Source organism: Trachypithecus francoisi, unplaced genomic scaffold (genome assembly GCF_009764315.1).
Source record: "Trachypithecus francoisi isolate TF-2019V2 unplaced genomic scaffold, Tfra_2.0 Lachesis_group6, whole genome shotgun sequence".
Taxonomy (NCBI): domain Eukaryota; kingdom Metazoa; phylum Chordata; class Mammalia; order Primates; family Cercopithecidae; genus Trachypithecus; species Trachypithecus francoisi.
The window spans coordinates 18,592,665-18,616,904 of NW_022681471.1; the positions used below are offsets into that span (position 1 = coordinate 18,592,665).

Below are 24,240 nucleotides of genomic sequence, written 5' to 3' on the forward strand. Positions count from 1 at the left end.
AAATAGATAATGGAAGAATGCACAAAATATATAAAGATCTCATTTTTAAGTTAATAAGAAAAAAAAACAAACAACCCAATGAGAACATGGGCTAATGAAAGGAACGGATACTCAAAGATGAAGAAAAAAATAAAAGGCAAATAAAACATAAGGAAGCATAGTCAACCTTTACCAGCCAGCAGGTAAACACAAAGCAGCAAGAGACCAATTTTCACCCATAAAATTCGTAAAACCTTAAACCATTGATGTTATCCAGTGTTGATAACGTTATGGAAACAGCTATTTTACTGGTAGAACTGTGACTGCTACAGCTTTTCTTGGAGGGCAGTTTGGCAGAATCTACTGACATGACAAAATTGTGTGCTTTTCTACTTCTAGATGTGGATCCCAGATCAATACTTCATGTGCATGGATTTTCATGGCCCCTGTTTGTAACAATGCAAAGTCAGAAACAACCCGAAGGTCCATCGGTCATGAAATGCAAGCAGGGTAGGGATTTGAGGACAAGGATAAAGGTCTGGAATCTCCCACAAGGGCAATGGAAAATATAGCTGACTCAAGACAAGGAAAAGGATTGCCAAGCAGCACCAAGAGGCCTGCTGAGGTTGGACACCAACAATTTGGAGTGATCCCAACCCACAGGGTTGGGATATATTCTCCTGTACAGAAGACAGATGGTTCAAATGTCCTGGGGTTTACTTATTTATTCAACAAATAGTTATGAATGCCTACTAAGCTCCAGGTAGTGTTCTAGGCCCTGAGATATAGCAGTGGACAAAAATAAACAAATAGATACGCAATATAATGTCAGGAAAATACTCTGAAGAGGTAATAATACAGAATAGGAAATAAAGAGTGACAGAGGCACTGTTTAAATAACGAGATCCGGGAAGGCCTCTCTGAAAAGGGGACATCTGACCAGAGGACTAAATGAAGTGAAGGAATGAGCCATGTTGACATCTGAAGAAAGAGCATTCCTGTTAGTGGGAATGATATATGCAATGACCCTGGGATGGGAGCATGCTTTACTTGGGGATGGACATTGGCAGGATACATAGAGTGGAAGTACGAAGGAACAGAAGAGTTAAATGTGCTAGTAAAAGGGAGGTTGGAGTGATGGGTTATATAGTTTAAGCCAAGTAGAGAGGGAAGGGAAACCAAGGGATACTGAGAAAGGGAGAGGAAGAGCATAGGGCAAGGGACAGGACGTTTCGGTGAAGTCAAAAGTCAGGTGCAGTAAGAGTGAAGGAGAGAAGTACAGGAGAGTGTGTTCAGAGAATGGGGGGCTGGAGTTCAGTATGTCAAAGGACAGCGATCCCAAGCAGTGGCAAGGCCCAAGATGCTACTTTGTTGTGGGAGGCTGAGGAGGAGAGGAGGAGTGGAGGAGTGGAGGAGAAAGGGCCTTGAGCTGAGGAGCTTTGGACTTGAAGAAGAAGGACATTAGATGGGTCATTGACAGGAACCTTGATATGACTTATGGTAATGGCAGACGTGTGGGGAGAGGCAGCCATGAGCTAGTTGCTGTGGTCCTTTCCATGACTGGGGAAGTGTTGAAAGGCAGATGATGGGACCTGTGACAAAGGCAGTAACAGAACTAATAGGGGAAGTCAACCTTGCCAGGAAATCAAGGAAAGCTTCTAGACCAATGACATTTGAGGCAAGACTGAAAGGAAGAGGAGTTCACAGAGCAAAAAGAGGAAGGAAGGGTGGGTATTCTGGGTGAAGGGAAAAGAACAGACAAAGACCCTGTTGCTAGAGGAGACATGGTAAGAGGGACTGAAAGAATGGCATATGGCTAGAGTGGAGATGGCAAGGAGAGGGGCATAAGATGGCTGAGAAGTAAAGAGATCAGGCTCCTGAAGAGGACAGAAGGTTGGGAGAGTGCCTAAAGACCACCAAATGAAGGGTTGAGTGAAATCGACTAGAACCTTGGTGAGCCCCAGTGGTGCTATCGCCATGCATCCTTATGCAGTGCAAGGCTCAGGTTGCTGCTCAGGTTACAGCTCAGGTTGTTGCTTCAGAAAGTGTAAGCTGTAAGCCTTGGCAACTTCTATGTGGCATCCTTATGCAGTGCAAGGTCCCTGAGGGGGCAGCATAGGTTTGTGACATGCCTGGCTGGGCTTGGACTCAGCCAGGGCTCAGGATCTGACTCAGTCTGTGACCACTGAAGTGAACCAAGCTAACTGGCCTACCCAGGGCTCTAGCCAGATCCACTGGGTCTCACTAACAAAGTTCCTGAACCATAATCACTGATAATGTTTGAATATATGTCTCTGCCAAATCTGATGTTGAAATGTAATCCCCAATGTTGGAGATGGGGCCTGGGGGGAGATGTTTGGGTCACGGGGCAGATCCCTCATGGTTTAGTGCTGTCCCATGATAGTCAGTGAGTTCTCAAGTGATCAGGTTGTTTAAAAGTGTGTGGCACCTCCTTCTCCACTCTCTCTGTTGCTCCCACTCCTGCCATGTGAGATGCCTATTCCCTCTTTGCCTTCTGCCATGATTGTAAGTTTCCTGAGACCCTCCCAGAAGCAGATGCCAGCACTATGCTTTCCTGTACAGCCCACAGAACTGCAAGCCAATCAGACTTCTTTTCACTATAAATGATTCAGTCTCAGGTATTTCTTTATAGCAATCCAAGGTGGCCTAATACAGAAAATTGATACCAAAGAAGTGCGGCATTGCTATAAAGATGCCTGAAAATGTGGAAGCGGCTTTGGAACTGGGTAATGGGCAGAAGTTGGAAGAGTTTGAAGGCCTCCAAAGAAGACAGGAAGATGAGGGAAAGTTTGGAACTTCTTAGACACTAGTTAAATGGTTGCGACCCAAATGCTGTTTGTGATGTAGATGGTGAAGTCCAGGCTGCTGAGGTCTCAGATTGAAATGAGGAACTTATTGGGAACTGGAACAAAGGTCACCTGTGTTATGCCTTAACAAAGAACTTGACTGTATTGTGTCCATGACCTAGGGATGTTTGAACTTCAGATTGATGATTTAGGTATCTGGCAGAAGAAATTTCGAAGCAGCAAAACATTTAAGAGGTACCAGGCTGCTTCTAACAATCTATGCTCAGGTGTGGGAGGAAAGGAATGACTTAATGTTGGAACTTTTATTTAAATGGGAAGCAGAGTGTAAGAGTTTGGAAAATTTGCACCCTCACTATGTGGTCGAAAAGAAAAGCCCAATTTCAGGGGATGAATTCAAGCAGCCTGTGGGGTAACCACTTGCTAGAGATATTTGCATAACTAAAAAAGGCATTTCAGAGATCTAAGAGGCAACCCCTCCCAACACAGGCTCTGAGGCCAAGGAGGACCAAATGGTTTCATGGGCCAGGGCTAGGGTCCTGCTGCCCTGCACAGCCTCTGGACACTGCTTCTTGCATCCTGGCCACTCTAGCTCCAGCCTTGGCTAAAAGGTCTCCAGATACAGCTCAGGATGCTGCTTCAGAAAGTGTAAGCTGTAAGCCTTGGCAGCTTCTATGTGGCATTAAGCCTATAGGTGTGCAGAGTGCAAGAGTGAAGGAGGCTTAGCAGCCTCTGACTAGATTTCAGAAGATGTATAGGAAAGCCTGGGTGCTCAGGCAGAGCCTGCTACAGGGGCAGAGCCCTCATGGAAAACCTTTGCTAGGACAGTGCAGAGGGGAAACGTGGGGTTGGAGCCCCCATGTAGTCTCCACTGGGGGCACTGCCTAGTGGGGCTGTGGGAAGGGGGCCCCAGTCCTCCAAACCTCAGAATGGTAGATCCACCAATGGCTCGCACCCTGCACCTGGAAAAGCCACAGACACTCAACAACTGTGAGTGGGCCGAACCCAGCAAAAGCTACAGGGGCAGAGTTGCCCAAGGCCTTGGGAGCCCACCCCTTGTGCCAGTGTGCCTGAATGTGGGACATGGAGTTGAAAGAGATTATTTTGGAGCTTTGACATTTAAAGACGGCCCTGCTGGGTTTCAAACTTGCATGGGGCCTGTAGCCCTTTATTTTGCCCAATTTCTCCCTTTTGAATGAAAATGTTTACTCAATGCCTATCCCCCCATTGCATCTTGGAAGTAAATAACTTGTTTTTTATTTTACAGGCTCATAGGTGGAAGGAACTCATTTCCAGATGAGACTTTGAACTTTGGACTTTGGAGTTAATGCATCAACTCTGCAAACTTGTGTTGAGCCCACTCTTTGCTGGGCTCTGTCCTGGACAGGACCTGTCCCAGATGTAAACATTTATAAAAAGCAAGCTCCTGCCCTTGGGGATGGGTGACCTAAGACAGAAGAGTTGTTGAGAAAGAAAAAGGTCAGTGTGAGGCTTTGAAAGTAGAAGCTCCCATAAAATGTTATGGGAGTCTCCAAGATGAATTTGAGGTGATGAGGTCTTGGTAGACAAGATGACTTTTGTGCTGGACTTTGATGGATGGAGAGAATGTGGACAAGAAGAGATGGGTAATGTTAGGGAGGAAGGCCTTGGCCACTGAGCTGAGGAGATTGAATTCTACCCTGAGGGCAGTGGGAGCCATGGAGGATCTTCAGATTGGGGTGACAATGAGGCCCAATGGACAGAGCATGGGCTTTTAAGTTCCCCAGACCCAGGTTTGAGTCCCAGCTCTGCCACAGGTCAGCTTGGACCTGGGCAAAGCCACTTTTTTTCTCCAAGTCTGTCTTCTCTTCTGCTGCTGAGAACCCTGCCTGTCTCCCAGCATGAGATGCTGGAATCTGATGGGAGATTATAAGGAATTTGGAAGCAGAGATCACATGCTATGCCCATGAGGCCAAGCGTCCCCAGTCCCTCAGCCTCTGAGGTCACATGAACAGTTAGACTGGGCATGTGCTAGCTCAAAAGTCTCCTTCCCACCTGCAGAACTGCAGAACCTCAGGTATGGTTTCATGATTTCATCCTCAGTAACTTGGGACATCCCCAGGGGATGCTCTGCAGGGCTCATATCCCCCTTGGGTCTCTGACTTCCCCGTTGCCACCGGCTATTCCAGGCCATGGCGCTGTCCACCTGTGCTTCCTCAGGCTGCTTTTCACATTATTGCTGCCAATCTGCCCCTAGACTGCTGTCCTTCCCTGTGACCACCTCCTGCAATGCCATCTCTGCACCTCTACTGCCAAGGTTCACTCCACCTCTCTGATTCCTGGCCTTCCTCCAGGTTCTACCCTTCCCTGGGGCTCCCACAGCAGAGTTGTTTGTATCCCTGGTGCTAGAGCTTCCTGCTTGCTCATCACTTTATATGCATTTTCTCATTCATACTCATGACATGAGTTGTTATTGTGACCTCATCTGCGATTCAGGACACCTAGTGGTTGTCACCTGGTGAGAGAACATGTAAGTCAGGAAGGTGTATTCTGATGGAAGTCAAGGAGGCTTTGGTGCCCAGAGAGGGCAGGCTCATGTTGGAAGTCAGGGTAACAAGCCTGGGGTGGCATCAGGATGCAAAATAAGAGGCACAGACAGGAGGTACTCTAGAGAAGATCACCTCCGATTTCAGAATTTGGCTTTTAGGCTAGCCTTGGACCAAAAAGTAAAACAAGCAGAAGTCCACTGCCTGAGCAGGCCGAACAAGACTCTAGTGACGCATGCATCTTCCAAACAACTTTGATGCAAAGACTCGGCCATTCAACCCTCCCCACCTTGAATCATTTCTTTCTACTTCAAGCCTATTGCCAACTTGGGTTGAAGTCTCCCAACTGAGTAAAGACAGTGGTTTCAAAATAGGGAGATAAGGAAGGAACTGATGAAGGGAAGTGAAGTTATCTTTGCCACCAGGGCTAAGGCTGGGACCCAGAAGTATGAAACCAGAGGGCTGAGTATTACGTGGGGACCATCCCTGGGCAGAGTCCAGAAGATGGGGGTGGAATCCCTGTTTAGTTTGTTTGCTTCAGGGATTGGCCCTTCAGCTCAGCTGATCTTTGCTATAACAACTGCCATTCCAGGAGTGCTGGATGCCAGGGAGAGAAAGAACAAAGTACAGATGAGACTGGCTTTATTTAGTTCTAGTATGTGAGTTAACGAACATTTGTAGAATATTTACTCTTGTCTCCACGAGGCATGTTCTGAGAGCATCACAAATATTAGCCCATTGAATCGTCATAACAACCCCAAAAAGTTAGTACTATCATTACTCCATTTCACAGGTGAGGACACTGGGGATTCAGGGAGATAAAGTCACTTGTCCACGATCACACAGCTAGTGGGTGCCAGAGCTGGGATTGAAACTCAGGCAGATGGCTTCCAAGTCAGTGTTTCAAGGCTCAATTCACTGACAGAAAAACAGGGCTGTGTTTGTCCTCAAAGGCTATCTTCAGGGGTCTTCCCATGCACAATCCCATCAGCTCTGCCTGCTTGCCCTTCAGGATGGCTACTACAGTGACAGAGGAGGGAGGAGCCTTTGAGGGGGCATTTCCCAGTGCTCTGGTCTCTGGGAATAATTTCATTACCAACTCTGGAAGGGGTGGGAGAGAGGAGCCTGGGGAAAGGCTGCGGGAGCTTCAGCAGTTATTGAATGATTGAATGACAGCATTCTCAAGTTCTCCTTGTTCCTGGTCTGTCCTCTGAGGCTGTGGGCTCCTGCCCTCTGCTTTTATTCCTGAGAATGAAGTTCACTGAGCCGCCTCAATCATTTTGACTCTGCCCCCTTCGGAGACTCCCATGGAGGTCCTCTTTCCCTCTTCAAAATGGCCTATTTTGTCATTCTTGGATTGTTGAAAGTTGCTTTAAACTTGATGTGGACATAAGCAGACTGTAATCTATTAAAAATAGAAACAAAAGGAATGGTGGCCAGGCATGGTGACACGCACCTATGGTCCCAGCTACTCGGGAAGCTGAGGCTGGAGAATTGCTTGAGCTTGGGAGCCTGTGGTCGCAGTGAACCGAGTGCCACTGCGCTCCACCCTGGGCAACAGAATAAGACCTTGTTTCAAAAATAAAAATAGAAACAAAAGGAATGGGCAGTTTGCATCTGGGGCCCTCCAGGCTAGGTGAGCACCCAACCCCATTGGGTCTGTTTGTCTCTCTAAAGCATTCCTCTCTGGGACATCGCCTTCCTCGAGCCCAAAGAGCAAGAGTTCTATAGAGCATTTACTAGGAGCTGCCTTGATGCTGCCCTCTGATTCAGCTGGGCGTGAAGACAAGGCAGGCCTCAGCTTCTCCACTTCCCTCGTGGGGAGACACTTCAGGGTAACCAAATCGCTGTTCTAGAAGCTATGGCAGAAAGAGCATTTCCAGTTCACCAAGTTAGTCTTCTCAGAGCGCCCAAACTCCCCTTTCTGGATCTTCTTCCCTCTTCAGTGGCATCCCTCGAACCCTCCAGATAGGGGCATCTTTGGGCTTTCATTTCCTCCCAGGTGTGAGTGACTCTAACAGCCTCGGTTCCCCAGAGTGCAGGTTCAGAAAATGCAGTGGAATGGGACTCCCCAGATCCCAAGGGAAGAGCTGGCATCACTTCATCAGAGTGGGCGCTCCTGGGGGACTCATCCCAGCTCAAGAAAGTAACTCTCCAGTCATAACCAACTTTCCCAAGGGGTACAGTGGGAATTGCCAAGCACTGCAAGAAGAGAGGACACTGGCTTTTCCAGCCAGCTTGGAGGAAGAGGAGGAGGCAAAAAAGGAGGGGGAGGAAGAGGAAAAAGGAGGATGAGGAGGAAATGGAGAAGGAGGAGGAAAAGAGAAAAGGAGGAGGACAAAGAGGGAAAAGGAGGAAGAGGAAGAGGAGGAGGAAAACAGAAATGAGGGGAAGCAAGAAAATGAGGAGGAGAAGGAAAAGGAGGAGGAGGAAGAGGGGGGAGGAGGAGGAAGAGGGGGGAGGTGGAGGAGCAGCAGCAGGAGGCAAATCTCCATCCCCACAGCAAAAGCAAGTGCTGGAGCCAGAGCCCAGAGTGTGGGAGCTAATGGGAATCAGCTTGCTGGAGGGAAGGGGACCAAATTAAGGAATGGCTGGGGCTGGGCTGCTGAGAGGGGGCTGGGAAAAGCAGGCTGATTGAGACCAGCTGTTGTGCCTCTGTCTCTCGAGATCTTTGGACTCTGCCCAGGATAGCCTCACACCCTATCCTAGACAACTAGGAACTTGCACAGTCCGCCTCAGGCAGCCCAAAGCTCCTCTGCCCACCCTGGCTCCCAGAGCCCTCCAAAACAAAAGACCAGAGAGGCACTCTCCATCCAGCAGCCAGACGCCTCCTTCTTGACGCCAGCCCCCACCCACTGTCTGCTCGCGCCCAGGAAAGGCCTGAAGGAAGAGGCCCGGGAAAGAGCCCTCCCTCTCTCCCTTGTCCCTCCATCCACCCAGCGCCTGCATCTGGAGACCCTATGGCCCAGGCTCACTGGGGCTGCTGCCCCTGGCTGGTCCTCCTCTGTGGTATGTGCATCCTAGCTTCCACTGGAAGGCAGCTCTGACCTCTCCCCTCTGAGCTCAGAAAGGGTTGGAGTGAGGGTTGGGGCACGAGTCTCTTTTTCTGTTGCTTCCTCTCTCTGACTTGAGGAAGAGCCACCTCAGGGCCAGTGTTGGGGGCCCTCGTGACTTGGATCGAGTCTGGTTTGGCACCTTTACATTCCCCCGTTAAAGAAAAAATATTATTCTGACACTCGTTAAAACGGTAAGGAAAACTTAATTTAAGACTACCGCATTGCAATAGAGGAGAGAGATGGGACTCAACTCTGATTACAGAAAAGACTTCCAGGGATCTGTAGCCAAGGAGCAGAGTGAGGGGGTCAGTGGATGGAAAAGTACTAAGAGGAGATAGCAAGGGTAGGGGGATTCTTGCTAAACCGACTGAACAGGATTCTTGCTGACGGCAGGCCAGAGTGATCAGGTATCAAGGGTGTCTAAACTGACTTAGCAAGATTCTTGCTAAGACTGGGTGATGCAGGCCTGGCAAGGGCAGGACAGACACAGAAGGCCAAGGTCAAGCCCAAGTGGAGAAGAGGCTTTGGGGGAGCCTAACTAAACTTTGATCAGGGAGAGAGTCTTCATCACTCCTGCGGCACCCTCTCTGTCCTCAACTAGGTGCCCAGCCCAGTGCTCCCACCTTAGCCTTCCTTTCTTTGTTATCTGTCGGCAGGGCCTGATCAGTCACTCAGTGTCCAGTTCCTGAGCACCTACCCAGAGCCAGGCCTTGTGCCAGGGACCACAGAGTCATTCAGCTGCAGAGCCTGCTCTTGGGAACCCCTGGCCTCAGAGAACAGCATATTCTGGTGTCCAGAGAGACATAAGTTGGCTGTGTCCCACTTCTTATGTTAGCATCTCAGTGCCAACATTTTGCCAGGGATCTGTTTCTACAGAAATGGGTGTTCATTTTCTTAAATGAACAGTATGGGTCACATCTGATCCTTGAGTTTATGAGACCAAGACAAAATCACGCAGAGCGTTCATGGTGATGAACCCCAGCCACCCTCCTTGCATCTGTAGCTCAACCCACTCAGAAGTGTGGCTGGGGGTGGTGGCTCATGCCTGTAATCCCAGCTCTTTGGGAGGCCATGGCAGGTGAATCACTTGAGGTCAGAAGTTCGAGACCAGCCTGGCCAACATGGTGAAACACCATCTCTACTAAAATTACAAAAATTAGCCAGGCATGGTGGCACACACTTGTAATCCCAGCTCCTCAGGGGGCGGAGGCATGAGAATTGCTTGAACCCAGTAGGCAGAGACTGCAGTGAGCCAAGATCATGCCACTGCACTCCAGCCTGGGCAAAAGAGGGAGACTCCATCTCAAAACAAAAAAGAAAAAAAAAAAAAACAGGTGCGGAGGGGTGTTGGGTGCAGTGACTCACGCCTGTAATCCCAACACTTTGGGAGGCCGAGGCAGGTGGATCACTTGAGGTCAGGAGTTCGAAACCAGCCTGGCCAATATAGTGAAACCCCATCTCTACTAAAAATACAAAAATTAGCTGGGTGTGGTGGGTGCATGCCTGTAGTCCTAGCTACTTGGGAGGCTGAGGCAGGAGAATCGCTTGAACCCGGGAGGCAGAGATTGCAGTGAGCTGAAATCGCCCCACTGCACTCCAGCCTGGGTGACAGAGAGAGACTCTGTCTCAAATAAAAAAGGGGTGAGGCCGAGGGGGTGTAACGTCTCCCCACACTCAGGGCCCCATTACCCTCTAGGGAAATCCCTCTCTAAAAGACAGAGGGGTTAGAGGCAAGGACTATCAGAGACCACTGGGCTTTCAGGGCAGTAAGGGACTTTGTCTAATTCAAGCCCCTCCTTTCCAGAGGTCCAGAGCCTGGAGAACTTAGTCCAGTGCCTGGCACACAGTAGGCACTTAGGAGATGTTTGCTCAATATTGGGGGGGGGTCACTCTTGAGTCACTCTAAATTTGGGGCAGAGCCCTAACTGGAAACTAGATCTCTATATACTCTGTCCCTTCTGTGGCATCACCCTTTCCAAGCCCACCTCTCATACTTGGCAGAGTGGGAGGACAGAAAGGACACTCATCTCTTTTGTATTAAGATGGCCTGGGTTCAAATCCCTGTTCTACCACTGACTGCTGGTGGCACAAGTTAGACAAGTTACCAGATCTATCTGGGCCTTGACTTGCTCCTCTGCAGAAAGTGAACAATAATTTCCACCTCATAGGGATGTCACAAATATCAAATGAGACACTGTAGGTGAATTGCTGCGTTCAGTATCTGGCACATAGTAGGGTGTCTTTAAATGCTAATTAATCCACCTTTCCTCACCATAGAAGACTGGGATTTCTGTCTAATATATTGAAAATGAACCTGGAACGATAGGCAAAGATTTGGACTGTAAGAAACAGTGCAAGCAGGCCTTGAATTGAAGTCAACCCAGTGTATTATACAATTAGATTTATAAAAGGCTAAAATGAAGGTGGGGTGATTATTTAGTGTGATCCTCTAGAGTATTTCAAAGAAAATTTGATAACAAAAATTTAATTTACACACAACTTTTCCACTTCACTAAACCCTGAAAAGACCCAATTAGATTAGAAGAAAAATTGATTTAATGAGCACTAAAACCCATCCAAAAGTGGCAATCACTTGTCTATGAAACAGATTTCTTTGATTGTGACCCAGGGTGCTATCCAATTCAGCCTGATTTCCTATGAAATGTGATTATTTTTATCCTCAAGTAGAGCTGGCCAGCTTCGTGCGTTTCAAAGGACGGAGGCCCTGCGGGGCGGGCTGAGGGAGGATACGCCTTCCCTCTCTAGTAATTAGCTGGTCCCCAAATGACCCTGGATTTCTCTCCGGGCTTCTAGCTTGTGCCTGGGGCCACCCAAAGCCAGCGGACCTTGGAGGGCAGGATGTGAGAAACTGTTCCACCAACCCTCCTGTGAGTGGCCCCCGCCCTCGCCCCGCGCACAGCCCCCCTCTCCCCCAGCGCACCTCCCTGCCACCCTGCCCCACGCACCCCTGCACCGAGGCACCCCCCGCTGTGCCCTATCGTCTTCTCCATCCCCCATTCGCTCAGTTGGTAGCCCCTCCCCTACCAGGCTTTCTCCTGATTTCCGGACTCTGGGGCCCCTCCCCCCTCCACTCCCTCCCCTCCACATCAGTGCCCTCCCCTCCCTCCCACTCATTCCCCGCAGCAGGTTATCTGCTTCCGTGCTGATCTGGGTCTGGGAAACCCCGCTAGGAGGAGGGAGGAGGGCAGGAGGGCCCTAGCTGGCCTTTGGCTGAGGCCAGGCAGAGGTGAGAAAGATGGGAGGGAAAAAAGACAAATTCTAGAGTGACAGCAAAAGGAGAAGCACAGAAGGGAAGAGGGAGGAAGACAGAGGTTAGAAGAGCCAACGGAGGCCGGGCACTGTGGCTGACGCCTGTAATCCCAGCACTTGGGAGACCAAGTCAGGTGGATCACCTGAGGTCAGGAGTTCGAGACCAGCCTGGGCAAAATGGTGAAACCCTGTCTCTACTAAAAATAAAAAAAAATGAACTAGGCATGGTGGCAGGTCCCTGTAATCCCCGCTACTTGGGAGGCTGAGGCAGAAGAATTGCTTGAACCCAGGAAGCAGAGGTTGCCGTGAGCCGAGATCGTGCCACTACACTCCAGTCTGGACAACAGAGCGAGACTCTGTCTCAAAAACAAAACAAAACAAAACCAAAACCAAAGAAGAGCCAACGGAAAGGCAAGAGGGGGAGGCCTGGGGTGTGAAGATGAGGAAGAGGTCCCGCAGAAGGGGCTTCAGTAGTCAGCTTCCTAGCTGGGGAGCAGAGTGATTCTTTCTACAGTCAGAGTAGGGCTAAGGGGTAGGCATGCCAGCAGCACTGTAAACCATGGGAAAAACGCAACACATCTGCTAGCAATATCAACTTTATGGGACCCCCTGGGGCAGGCAGGTGGGTGGGCGAACCACATTACTTTTATGTTAAAACAAACATGGATATATTGTGGAGTAGAAAGCAAAACAGCACAAACGAAAACATGCTTTTTGTTTTAAAGCTAAAACGACCTGTAAAGAAATAGAGAACTGGTCTGGAAAGGGTCTTTCTGGACAATATCTCAAACTGCTGGGGGCATTCATTCACTCTCCTCTGCCATTTGGGACCAGTGGGTGGCAACCTGAAAAAGCTCTCCCAAGGAAGGGAAGGTTGCCAGATAAAATACAGGACACCCAGTTACATTTGAATTTTAGATAACAAATAAGAATTTACTGCAAGTATGCCCCAAATTGTGCATGTTTTAATGTAAGTATTACATTAAAACATTATACATTGTTTATTTGAAATGCAAACATAACTAGGTGAGTGTCCTGTATTTTTATTTGCGAATCTGGCAACCCCACCCCCAGGTAGCCAAAGAAGGACCGTCTGCATGGCCTGGCCCAGTGCCAGAGCTCAGACCCCTGCAGTTCTCACCCACACCCGCATCCCAGACTCAGGTCCCGTTACTGTCACAAGGGGTCCCTTTCCAAACTCTTCAACACCTCCATCTCCACCCAACCCAGGCATCTTTATCCAGAGTAAGCGGTAATATCAGTTGCCGCCCCAACACTTCCCAAGCCAGGTCAGCCTAACTTTCCCCAACCCCTGCTTCAGGAGAGGCTGGGGGCTCTTCTGGAGGCCAGGGACCCATGTGTCATTTTCTCTAAGCAATGTATCTGTTTGTTTGTGTCTCGATATCTTCTTGTCATCTGTCAGTACCTTCCAGTTACTGTGGTCAACACCACAGTGTCACTCACAGCCCTCCGCCAGCAGATGCAGACCCAGAATCTCTCGGCCTACATCATCCCAGACACGGATGCTCACATGGTAAGAGACAGCTTCTCTCCCCCTTGCCCTCTCCAATACCCTGGGTCAGAGACCACAAACAGTAGCTGTTAAAACTCAGAAGATTAAGGCAGAGAAAGGATCTGACGGGCGAAGGGAGGGAAGTGGAGAGCATGGACACGGTAGTTTTAGGGCAACTGAAAGAATGTATCCTTCTACATAGGCGGGGAGACATTGCCAAACCTCCTTAACCTCAAGAAATTAAACTATAAACAACTTCAGAATCAATTTTCATCATTCCTAGAAGGCAGATCCAGAATGAATGTTTAGGGTATCCCTGCCCTAGGAGGTTAGAAGGTGGGCTAGAAATTGGACTGGAAGAACTCTAAGCTCCCTTCCGGCCCAGGGCTTCCCATACTCTGTGGAATGGAGTAGCAAAATGATCCAAAATCCTAGGTTATGGGAGTGCGGGGTTGATTGTGGAGGGGGGCACCCATCCCACCGTTTCCCATCACTAGCTCCACCCTCCATACCATTCACCTTTCCAACACCAGCCCATTTGGGAGAGAGGTCATTTTCAGTGTCAATTAGCTTGTTTGAATTAGTTTTCCTACATGCTGGGAAGGGCTAAGAATGTTGGGTAAGTGTCTGAACTTCCCTGAGCCTCAGTTTCCTCTTCTGCAAAGAGAAATGGGTCTGTAATGAGATCTATCTCCAAGGATTATGAGGATCAAAATATGATAATATGTAAAGCCTTTGCAGAAGTTATGATGTTCCCAGTCTACTGTGCTTGACTCAGGAGGGAGAAGGGTTAGCTGGAGGGGAAAACCCAAACGAACCAAAAGACAGGACCCTGGACTGCATAGAATTTGCAGGGCAGGGCAACAAGGCTCCTTTGCAGAACAGTCCAGTGTTGCACTGAGTCCAGTGTGGATGGGGCGGGGCGGGGGTGTTGAATTGCAAAAGTTACAGTTGCTCAAAGGAAGGGAAGATATTGAAGGCTGGGAGAGTTACAGAGGGCTTCCTGGAAGAGGCACTTGGTGTGCTTGGGCTTGTAGCTGACAAGGGATTGGAGCCGACAGACAGAAATAACTGGGATGTGGTTGGGGGCCTTTCATGTGGGATCTGACACCACGAAAAAGGCTAATGATGGTGTTGTTGATTTCCTAGAACGAGTACATCGGCCAACATGACGAGAGGCGTGCGTGGATTACAGGCTTTACAGGGTCTGCAGGTGACAATCATTACCCAGCCCCATTGCTTTTGTTGGTAGATCCAGAGGTGGTCACAGAGGACCTAATGTGGCTAGTGTCTCAGCATCTGGGACCCCAGAACCTGCTGTAGAGAAAATCTTTCTACTCTCTCTGTCTCCCTCTACTACCCCAAAGCCATCATATTCCCCAGGGCACATATCTCATAGCCCACCAGCCACTTTCTGTGTAGAAATGAGGCAGATGTGTAGAAATGAGGCAGAGGCTGCCTTCCCATGCTCATTACCTCTGCTGCAGCTAGGCCCAGTCTGGCACTCCTGGGCTCCGTTTCTGCATAGTCGCTACTTCTACCTCTAACCACTTAGAATCTGCCGATTCCCTTCACATGAGGCTCATTTGGGGACAAAGCTTTCCTTTGCCAGTTGCTTTACGGACAACATCACTTCACATGGCCAAATGAGACACAAACAGAAGCCCCTGATGAGATGACAGTGTCTGAAGGGGCCTCGCACCGTGATCCTGGCCCATTGAATGAAATCCAAGTTTCCTTTTCTGATCCTCAAACATTCCTCCTTGGGCTTCAAACTACCCTGCCTCGTGCATCATAGGCTCTTTTTCCCTTTGCCAAAATCTCTGGATTATTCTTCCCCACCAGTCCTCAGCTGAGCCTCTGCCTTAGCGTCCTGATCAGCCACCGAGTCTTTACGCTGAGCCCCATCTTTCCTGAGAGCGCCTACTTGCAGCCAAAAGTTGACTCACTTCTGCTGAAAGTCCACAAGCAGCCGTCGACACAAAGCAGAGGTGCCTGATTCAGGACACCTTTCTGCCAGCTCCCCCCATAGCTCTTTTTAACATCTCCTTCCTCACTTCCTTCCAATGGAGGAGAGAATCTCTTTCCAGAGGCCCCTCGTGGCATTCTCAGAGCCAGCACTGCATTGCACATCCATCAGCTAATGCCACGTTCCTCCCCTTCACCCTCACCTACAAGTTTCTCTGTTCTGCCCCAGGAACTGCAGTGGTGACCATGAAGAAAGCAGCTGTCTGGACCGACAGTCGCTACTGGACTCAGGCTGAGCGGCAGATGGACTGCAACTGGGAGCTCCATAAGGAAGGTAGAAGGGCCACATGGATTTGTGCCCCAAGTCTTGGGACCTGGACTAGGTTCAGGAAGATATAGGTGAGAGCATGCATGTAAGACCATGCTGGGTCCCTATGGGGAGCTTAGGAAATTTGAGGCCATCACTGACCTTCAAGGCTGATCTCAAGGAAGACACACGTGGTAGGACCGTCAGACAGAACCCCTGGCTGCAGGGCCTTGGGCTAGCCCTGGGGGTAACCTCTGCATTCCTTCCTATCTTTCTTTCAGTTGGCACCACTCCTATTGTCACCTGGCTCCTCACCGAGATTCCCGCTGGAGGGTGTGTGGGCTTTGATCCCTTCCTCTTGTCCATTGGTATGGTCTTCCCTCAGTCCCTGAATTTGTCCATGCCAACAAGGGTAACTTAGCTTTCCTGGGATATAAAGAAATGGACCTTGGTAGAAGGAGGGGCGGTGGGACTATAAAGATAGAGCATTTGAAATTGTAGTTGCAGAATGTTTTGCAATGAGGATGTATTCATGGAATTGTGTAATTAAAATACATTTAAAAGAATCAGTACAAATATTTTAAAATCCATGAGTGCAGAGACCCAACCTAGAAGACTCAGTGAATCATTAAAGATCCAGTGGATGAATAGGCAGAATGTGCTTGAACTCAGAACCATCCTCTGTGCCCTGGAACCCTGCCAATGATGGTGCTGGAATCACATGGTAACCCTCTCTGGAAGGTAGCTTAGAAGGGTCAAAAGAGTTGGGAGGGCTCTGAGTTTTTTTTTTTTTTTTTTTTTTTTAAAGGCCCCTGAGAATACAACTCTCTGAGTTCTGGGGCCCCAGACAGCTGGCCAGCCCGTTCCCCCAAAGAGGAGTCCTTATGAATATGTACTGAAAGGCTTGTGCTTTATAACTGGCTTGTCAGCCTGTCCAATGGCCGGAACATCACCATTCCTTTGGACTGTGACATTGAAGCCCTGATAAAATAATTAGTGCCCAAAAGAGGACCACCCACAGCCACTGGCAATGTAAAGACAAGCTTAGCCAATTTGTGGCAGTCAGTGTTCGAGTAGGCTCAGGGCATTAGGCTTGGAAAGCAGAAAGAGGATGAGAAACATACCCCAGCATGGGCACACATGTCGGGGGAAGGGGGGCAGGCTGCTGGGGCAGGCTCAGGGCAGCTGGGCTGCAAATGGAGGCAAAGGGAACCAGGACTAACTTTGCTTGAATCCAATTTTTTCCTGAGGTGTAAATGGGCAAGGGACAAGTGACTCCTTCCTGTCTCTGCAGACACCTGGGAGAGTTATAATCTGGCCCTCCAAGGCTCTAACAGACAGCTGGTGTCCATCACAACCAACCTTGTGGACCTGGTGTGGGATCAGAGAGGCCACCGGTTCCAAATCAACCCATTTATGCCCTGCAGGAGGCATTCACAGGTGATTCAGTAAGCCCAGTTTCCTTCCCAACTTGTAGCAACGCAAGTCCCGGCTGCTATTCCATAGGTGGCGAACTTCATCATCAGAGGTACCAAAGCAGTGGTTTGCAAACCTTAGCATGCACATGAGTCACCTGGGATGCTTGTTTAAAATGCAGATTTCAGGGCCCCCTCCCCTTGAGGAGTCTGAATCAAAATGTCCTCCGACCATACTTAGAAAATGTTGGATTAAAGAATGTTAAGATTTGAAGCAAGATGAAGTAGGAAGGGAGGAAAGAAGGAAAACAGAGAAAGATGAGAGGAAATATCCAACCCCCTTCAAGAGAGATAAAAAAGCATGATATGATTTGCTTGTCTGGTGGCGGAGACTGATCCATAATGAATCATTCAGACCTTTACTTCTGACCCTCTTGTGATGGAGAATTTAGATTTGTGAGATGGCTGGGGTCAGGTGGGCCAGGAGTGGACAGAATAAGTAAATAACTAAGTTCAGAGTCATTCTGTAGCACAGATTACAGTTCAGGTTTTGCTGGACCAATCAAGAAAGTTAGAAAAATATAACATCAATAACCTTGACCCTGTTGACACTATCTAAATACATCACAAAAGAACAGTATGTTGTAAGATTCCTGTAAGTCGTAACTAAAGTCCTGACCAGGACCAGGCTACTGATTATGAATCAGTATCTTGGCCACCAACCACTCCTATCTCCCTGGAATTCTGAATGAGCCAATGAACTTGGATTCCTAGTAACAGTGATCAAGCCAAGAGATCCCTTTCCACATGCAAGTCCACACAATTTCTCATTTAGAAAGGAGCCAATAAAGCAGAAGGGAGATTTCAAAATAGCAGCCATGATGAAACAAGTGAAAATTGTGTCCATTTTTCTTTATCTGTTCTGATATAAATTGTAGAATCATTCTTTCTGCATCTTGACACCATTTTAAAAGAAACTTACTATCCAAGACTGTTAAATCATAAATAAAACTCATCTTATTCAGATAAAGAAAGTCAAAGTTATGTCGGGAAGGGGAGGAGAAAAAAAGGAAAATCCTTTCTGGGGCTGGAAGGGTTTTGTCACTTCCCAAAAGTGAGGGGATGCCGAGTCATCGCACGCTGCCAGTCTGCAAGAAAAAGGCACCTGGAGCTTGAGTTTGGAAGCCGAAGAACAGAGTTCAGCTTCTATAAGCTTATAGAGATGAGAGAGACTTTCCAGCCGCTTGCAGGTTTTAAAGGAGAAAGGAGAGTGTAAAGGGCAGAACATGAAAATTTCGCTACTCAAAGATACCTGTACGCACCAGACCGTTGAAATTTGGGTTCATTTGGTTTCTCAGAAAGGTATCATATTCCTGAACCTTGAAAACATAACTGCAAGTGAAAGAAGCCAGTCAGAGAAGGCCTGGCCTTCTCAATGGAATTATACAATTCCATTTGTATGAAATATCCAGCATTGGCAAATCCATAGAGACAGAAAATAAATTAGTGGTTTCCTGGGGCTTAGGGGAGGGGGGATAGGGAGTGACTCCTTAGTGAGCACAGGGTTTCCTTTGGGGATGATGAAAATCTTCTAGAATTAGATCGTGGTGATGGTTGCACAACATTGTGAGTGTGCTGAAAGCCACTGAATTGTGCACTTTCAAAACGTTAAAATGATACGTTTTATGCTATGTGTATTTTATACATAACACAAATTATGTGTTAAATATGTAGTAAAATAAACCTGCAAAATGTATTGTACCCAAAGCTTTGGTCATTGTTGAATAGTTTTACCAGTTTACACGAAATATTTTTCACGACATTAAGTTATTTACGCTCATATCTGAACCCAACTAGGACTCTTTATGGCCTTCGGCCAGCAAACTCCTAGTCCTGCCTGGCGTAGATTCTTTGAATACCTTACAGGGGGCAGGGACAGAAGATGAAAACTAAAGTCCTAGAACCTGGATATAAGCATCTGAGAAAGGACGGTGCTGTGACACAGAGTTTAAGGACAGATTTGGAGACTGACGATGTTATCAAGACAGTAGTGTCTGTACAGATTAAGAGCGTGGACCATGCAGTCAGACAGACCAGAGTTCAAATCCCAGCTCCGCGTCTTGCATCCATGAAACCCTAGACAAGTCACTTTACCTCTCTGAAGCCTCAGTTTCCTTATCTGTAAAATGGGACGGGTAAGAATTAGAGCAATGCACATGGAGTACTTAGACCAGTACCCATGGCTTAGTAAATACTACAGTTACCGCAGAGGAGAAGGTTGAACATGGCCCCAGCCCTACCCCTTTGTCCTTCAACTAGAACTGCTCTCCTGATCTCAGTCTGCATGCTTATTTATTAATCAGAAAGATACAAGAGTTACTACATCTCAAGATACCATTGAGTGTCCTTTACAAATATTAATTCATTCCATCCTCATAGCAACCCTATTGAGGCAGATACTTATTATACTTCATCCCCATTTTACAGATGTGCAAAATGAGACACAGAGGGGTTAAGTAATTTGCCCAAGGTCACCCATCCAGTAATGGCAAAGCCAGGATTTGAGCCCCATCTTGGTGCAGGGCCCATGTCATTAATGAGTACACAAGTAAGAGTTTGTCTGAGGAAAGGGTTCTGCTGCTTTTTAAGAGGATGCAAAACTGTTACTCTAAGCCTGACCTTCCAGAAACCAAGTGCCAAAGGCAAGGTCTGTCACTTACACTTTCTTTGGGCTCCTTTGCTTCTAGGGAGCACTTGGCAGGAGAAAGTATCTGGCATCCGAAGTCAGATGCAGAAGCATCAGAAGGCCCCAACTGCCGTCCTTCTGTCGGCGCTTGAGGAGACGGCCTGTGAGTGTGGATTTGCAGACATGGGTAGCCGCCTGGGTCTCCCCAATGCCCTAAGCCTCCCAGGCCCTGTAGCACAGAGCTAGCTCCTCCCCAAATAACCACGTGCCCACCAGTTCTTCAGAACTCCATGGCCACAGCCTGTGAGAACCAAGAAGGGTAAGGGGGCAGGAGCTCACGGCTGCAGAAAAAGGACACAAGGTAGCCCTGAGTAAGCCGGTACCAGCCCACAGGCCACCAGAGGAATGAACTGACCATGGCAGCAAAGTGCTTCCATCCCATTAAGGGGAGGAGGACCAGCAAATGCCTCCCAACAACTTAGCCACTACCCCAGGGCACTCACACTCCCAGCTTTAGCACCCAGTGGGACCCTACTCTTTCTGGCATGGCTCAGGGCTTCTTGTCTGATCCCTATGGCTGGGCTTCAGATATTCCAGGGGCCCACTGGAACTGTGTGCTGACTGCTAAGTATCTGCATTTTTCTGGGGGGAAAGAGCCATAACTCTCAACAGCATTTCAAAGACCGCCCCCCTCCCAAAAAAAAAAAAAAAAAAGATTGAGTAACATGCAGAGGTAGATGATGCAAGCATGTTGCTGTTAATCTTTGGGGGCCAAAAGAAACCGTAGGGCAAAAGTGTCAGAAATGCTTGCCTCAGGCCAGGCACGGTGACTCACACCTGTAATCCCAGCACTTTGGGAGGCCAAGGCGGGCGGATCATCTGAAGTCAGGAGTTCAAGACCAGTCTGACCAACATGTTGAAACCCCGCCTCTATTAAAAATACAAAAATTAGTTGGGCGTGGTGGCGGGCACCTGTAATCCCAGCTACTTGGGTGGGTAAGGCAGGAGACTTGCTTGAACCTGGGAGGTGGAGGTTGCAGTGAGATCTTGCCACTGCACTCCAGCCTGGGCGACAGAGCAAGATACTGTCAAAAGAAAGAAAGAAAGAAAGAAAGAAGGAAGGAGGGAAGGAAGGAAGAAGGAAGGAGGAAGGAAGGAAGGAAGGAAAGAAGGAAAGAAGGAAAGAAAAAAAGAAAAGCTTGCCTCAGGCAGATCAGCATTAAATAGTCCTTGTCAATTCTCTTCTCAGGGCTCTTCAACCTTCGAGCCAGTGACATCCCCTATAACCCCTTCTTCTATTCCTACACACTGCTCACAGACTCTTCTATCAGTATGGCTTTTCCTTAGTTTGCTGTCGTGGACTTCCTCCAACTTCCACCCTCTCGATGCCCCACCACTGATCCTGCCTTAATGTACAGCCCTCTGGTTGCCCATCAGCTTGGTGCCTGCCCCAGCACGACCCTTTAGAAAACCCCCTGTTGGCTTTTCCTGACTCTTTAAACCTCTGTCCCTGTTGAATCCCAAATCTGGCTTGCTTGGCTCCCTGGGGCTGGCTTCCTTTGACCTCCAGGAACAAAGGGACTGTGACTGCCTCTGGTCCTTTGCATCTTAACAGATGCTCAGGGCCCTCCTTGCCTTCCCGCCCCACCCAGGTTGTTTGCAAACAAGAGTCGCTTTAGCTCTGAAACCTTGAGCTATCTGAACTCCAGTTGCACAGGCCCCATGTGTGTGCAAATTGAGGATTACAGTCAAGTTCGTGACAGCATCCAGGCCTACGCATTGGGAGATGTGAGGATCTGGATCGGGACCAGCTATACCATGTATGGGATCTATGAAGTGATACCCAAGGTGGGTTTACCAGGCCCCAGCCCAAGCCAGGCACCAATCTCCGCTCCAGGCCTGAGAAGTCTTAATCTAAAGTGAGATGAAACCCCTCAGCCATTCAGTCACCTGGTCAGCCAACAACTGTGCAGTGAGTTCCCTTCTTGGCCTAACTGGGAAGAGACAGAATAGGAAACAGGGATGTTCGTCCAGAGAGCTCATAAAATTGTCAGGAGGCTGGAGAGTATATGACCTGATCTAGCAGAGACTTTGGAGTCAGCCAAACTTGAAAATGAATTCCAGCTCCACCCCTAACTAGCTGTGCAGTGACTTTGGACAAGCAACTTAGCCAATCTGGGTCTTTTTCTTCACCTATAAAATGGCAATAAGAGTCCTGACCTCGCAGGAGTCGTTCAGTGGAGATTTAAAGGAGATAGTGTATATGGCTGACACATGGTAGGCGTTTAATAAATGGTAGCTGTCATGATATGTACAGGAAACTTACACTGTCAGAACAGCCTGTCGATTGACTCAGGCCAGACTCTGATCCATCCCAGAGTGCTAGTGGGATCCAAAGACAGAGAGTTCACTGCTAAGCAAGGCAGTGTCAATCAAGGAAGCCTTCCTAGAAGGAGAGAAGGTTCAGCTGGATGTGGAAAACTAGGAAAGACAGAAAGCACACAGAGAGAGAGCATTGCCAAGAAACGGTGGCAAGTCTCACCTCTGCTGGGTCCTCCTGCCAGTCCTTTGAAAACACCCCTGTGCCATGGAGACCTCCTTTACTGTGCCCCCAGACCTCCTTTTCTCCTCCCTGCCCCCAACAGGAGAAACTCGTGACAGATACCTACTCCCCAGTGATGATGACCAAGGCAGTGAAGAACAGCAAGGAGCAGGCCCTCCTCAAGGCCAGCCACGTAAGTCCACGTCAGGCAGACATGGCCTTTTGGGAGTATCCAGCCTAATGAGTTAGAAAGGAAAGGCTTCCAGAAGAGCCTGAAGAAGACCCTCAATGAAACAAAGAAGCAAGCTGGGTGTGGTGGCTCACGCCTGTAATCCCAGCACTTTGGGAGGCCAAGGTGAGAGGATCGCTTGAGCTCAGGAGTCCAAGACCAGCCTGGCCAATATGGTGAAGCCCCGTCTCTACTAAAAACACAAAAATTAGCCGGGCATGGTGGCAGTCACCTGTAGTCCCAGCTACTCAGGAGGCTGAGGCATGAGAATCGCTTGAACCTGGGAAGCAGAGGTTGCAATGAGCTGAGATCATGCCACTGCACTCCAACCTGGGCGAGACTACGTCAAAAAAAAAAAAAGAGAGAAAGAAGGAAGGAAGGAAGGAAGGAGAAAGAAAAGAAAGAAAGAGAGAGAGAGAGAGAGAAAGAAAGAGGAGGGGAGGGGAGTGAAGGGGAGGGGAGGGAATAAAGAAGCAGACACCAAATTATTCCTGGACACCCACATGCACCACATATCCTTGCCCCCAATATGTACAGTGGTTTAGAGCACAGGCCCTGGAGCTAGGGTGCCTTGAGTTCAAACCCCAGTTCCACCCAGTTCCTAGCTGGGTGACCTTGGCCAAGTCATTTTACCTCTCTGGGCCTCAGTTACCCCATCTGTAAAATGAGGATCATAATAGTAATCTTACAGCATATGGTGGTTGTGAAAATTCAATGAATATGTATATTGCTCTGAGCACCATCTAGCACATTCTAAGTGTTAAATGTTAGCTGTAATGATTTCCTCACACTGGCAAGAGGATGGCTCAATTTTTAAAAAAGAATTCTTGTTAAAATTAAGATAAACCACCTCATTAAAAAAAAAAAAACTTTATCTTATAGGAAATTTTAAACACACACAAAGGTAGAGAAAATAGCATCATAATCTCCAGTGTCCCTTCACCCAGCTTCAACAATCCTTGACTCATGGCCATTCTTGTTTTGTCTATAACCCCATGTTCATTACCACCACCACCACCCCCTCTGCTGCTGGATTCTTTTAAAAGTAAATCCTAGATAGCGTGTCATTTCTGCTGTCAACACAGAACTCTTTCAAAAACAGGAACACACTGTGATCACATATAAACACTAACAAGAATTCTTTGACATCAAATAGCCAGTGTTTTTAAAGCTCCACATCCTGGAGCAGCTATCTGATCTCCATCATCTTGGAGCCTGTGGCTGTAATCAGACCTCAGCCAGCTCCTCTGTTTCACTGCTTCCCCAACTCCAGGTGCGGGACGCTGTGGCTGTGATCCGGTACTTGGTCTGGCTGGAGAGAACGTGCCCAAAGGCACAGTGGACGAGTTCTCGGGGGCAGAGCTCGTGGACAAGTTCCGAGGGTGAAGAGCCACGGCCATCCTTTTTAGTGTTGCAGTGGGGGCAGGGAGGCGGAATTTGTCCCCTTAATTAACGGGAAGGAAGATCCTCCTCATATGTGGGCTGGGTGGGGGAGGGCTCTGTAGAACAAGGAGAGACAGGTTCTTGGTTGGTCGGGGAGTTGAGCAGGGGGCGTTGGATTACACTTCCCGCCCCGCTGAAAGCAGGACAACTCGAAGGGCCACAACCCAATAGCGTCCCCTAGTGTCTGCTTCAGGCACGATCTGGCTCTCCCTGGGGGAGGCTGTGGCTCAGACCAGGTCAGCCCCTGTACCACTTGAGAATACCAGGTAGAGAGGAGGATTCCCGAAGGCATGCTTGGCCCAAGTCAGGGCTGGATTGTAGGTTTGAGGTATAGGATGCTCTTTCAGGACTGGGGGAGTTTTCAGATACAAAGAGCTGGGTTTCTTCACTACTATCAGTAAAATGGAGGTGGAGAGGGAATAATTGGTGTCTACATTGTGTCCTCTGATCTTCCTCTATAAATGACAGGTCAAGGCTTGGGG

General features: G+C 48.5%; 1 protein-coding gene across 1 annotated transcript in view; it reads left to right on the forward strand.

Moving 5' to 3' along the window:
• Positions 1-7,934: 7,934 nt before the first annotated feature.
• XPNPEP2 (X-prolyl aminopeptidase 2) overlaps positions 7,935-24,240 on the forward strand; it is a 30,664-nt gene continuing 14,358 nt past the window's right edge. Inside the window, 14 exon segments of the mRNA XM_033201505.1 lie at positions 7,935-8,338; positions 11,200-11,273; positions 13,079-13,189; positions 14,318-14,381; positions 15,366-15,470; positions 15,725-15,811; positions 16,738-16,821; positions 16,824-16,883; positions 19,606-19,707; positions 20,794-20,872; positions 21,194-21,392; positions 22,190-22,279; positions 23,589-23,631; positions 23,634-23,697. Of these exon segments, the coding sequence (XP_033057396.1) occupies positions 8,290-8,338; positions 11,200-11,273; positions 13,079-13,189; positions 14,318-14,381; positions 15,366-15,470; positions 15,725-15,811; positions 16,738-16,821; positions 16,824-16,883; positions 19,606-19,707; positions 20,794-20,872; positions 21,194-21,392; positions 22,190-22,279; positions 23,589-23,631; positions 23,634-23,697 (1,211 nt within the window). The 5' untranslated portion in view covers positions 7,935-8,289.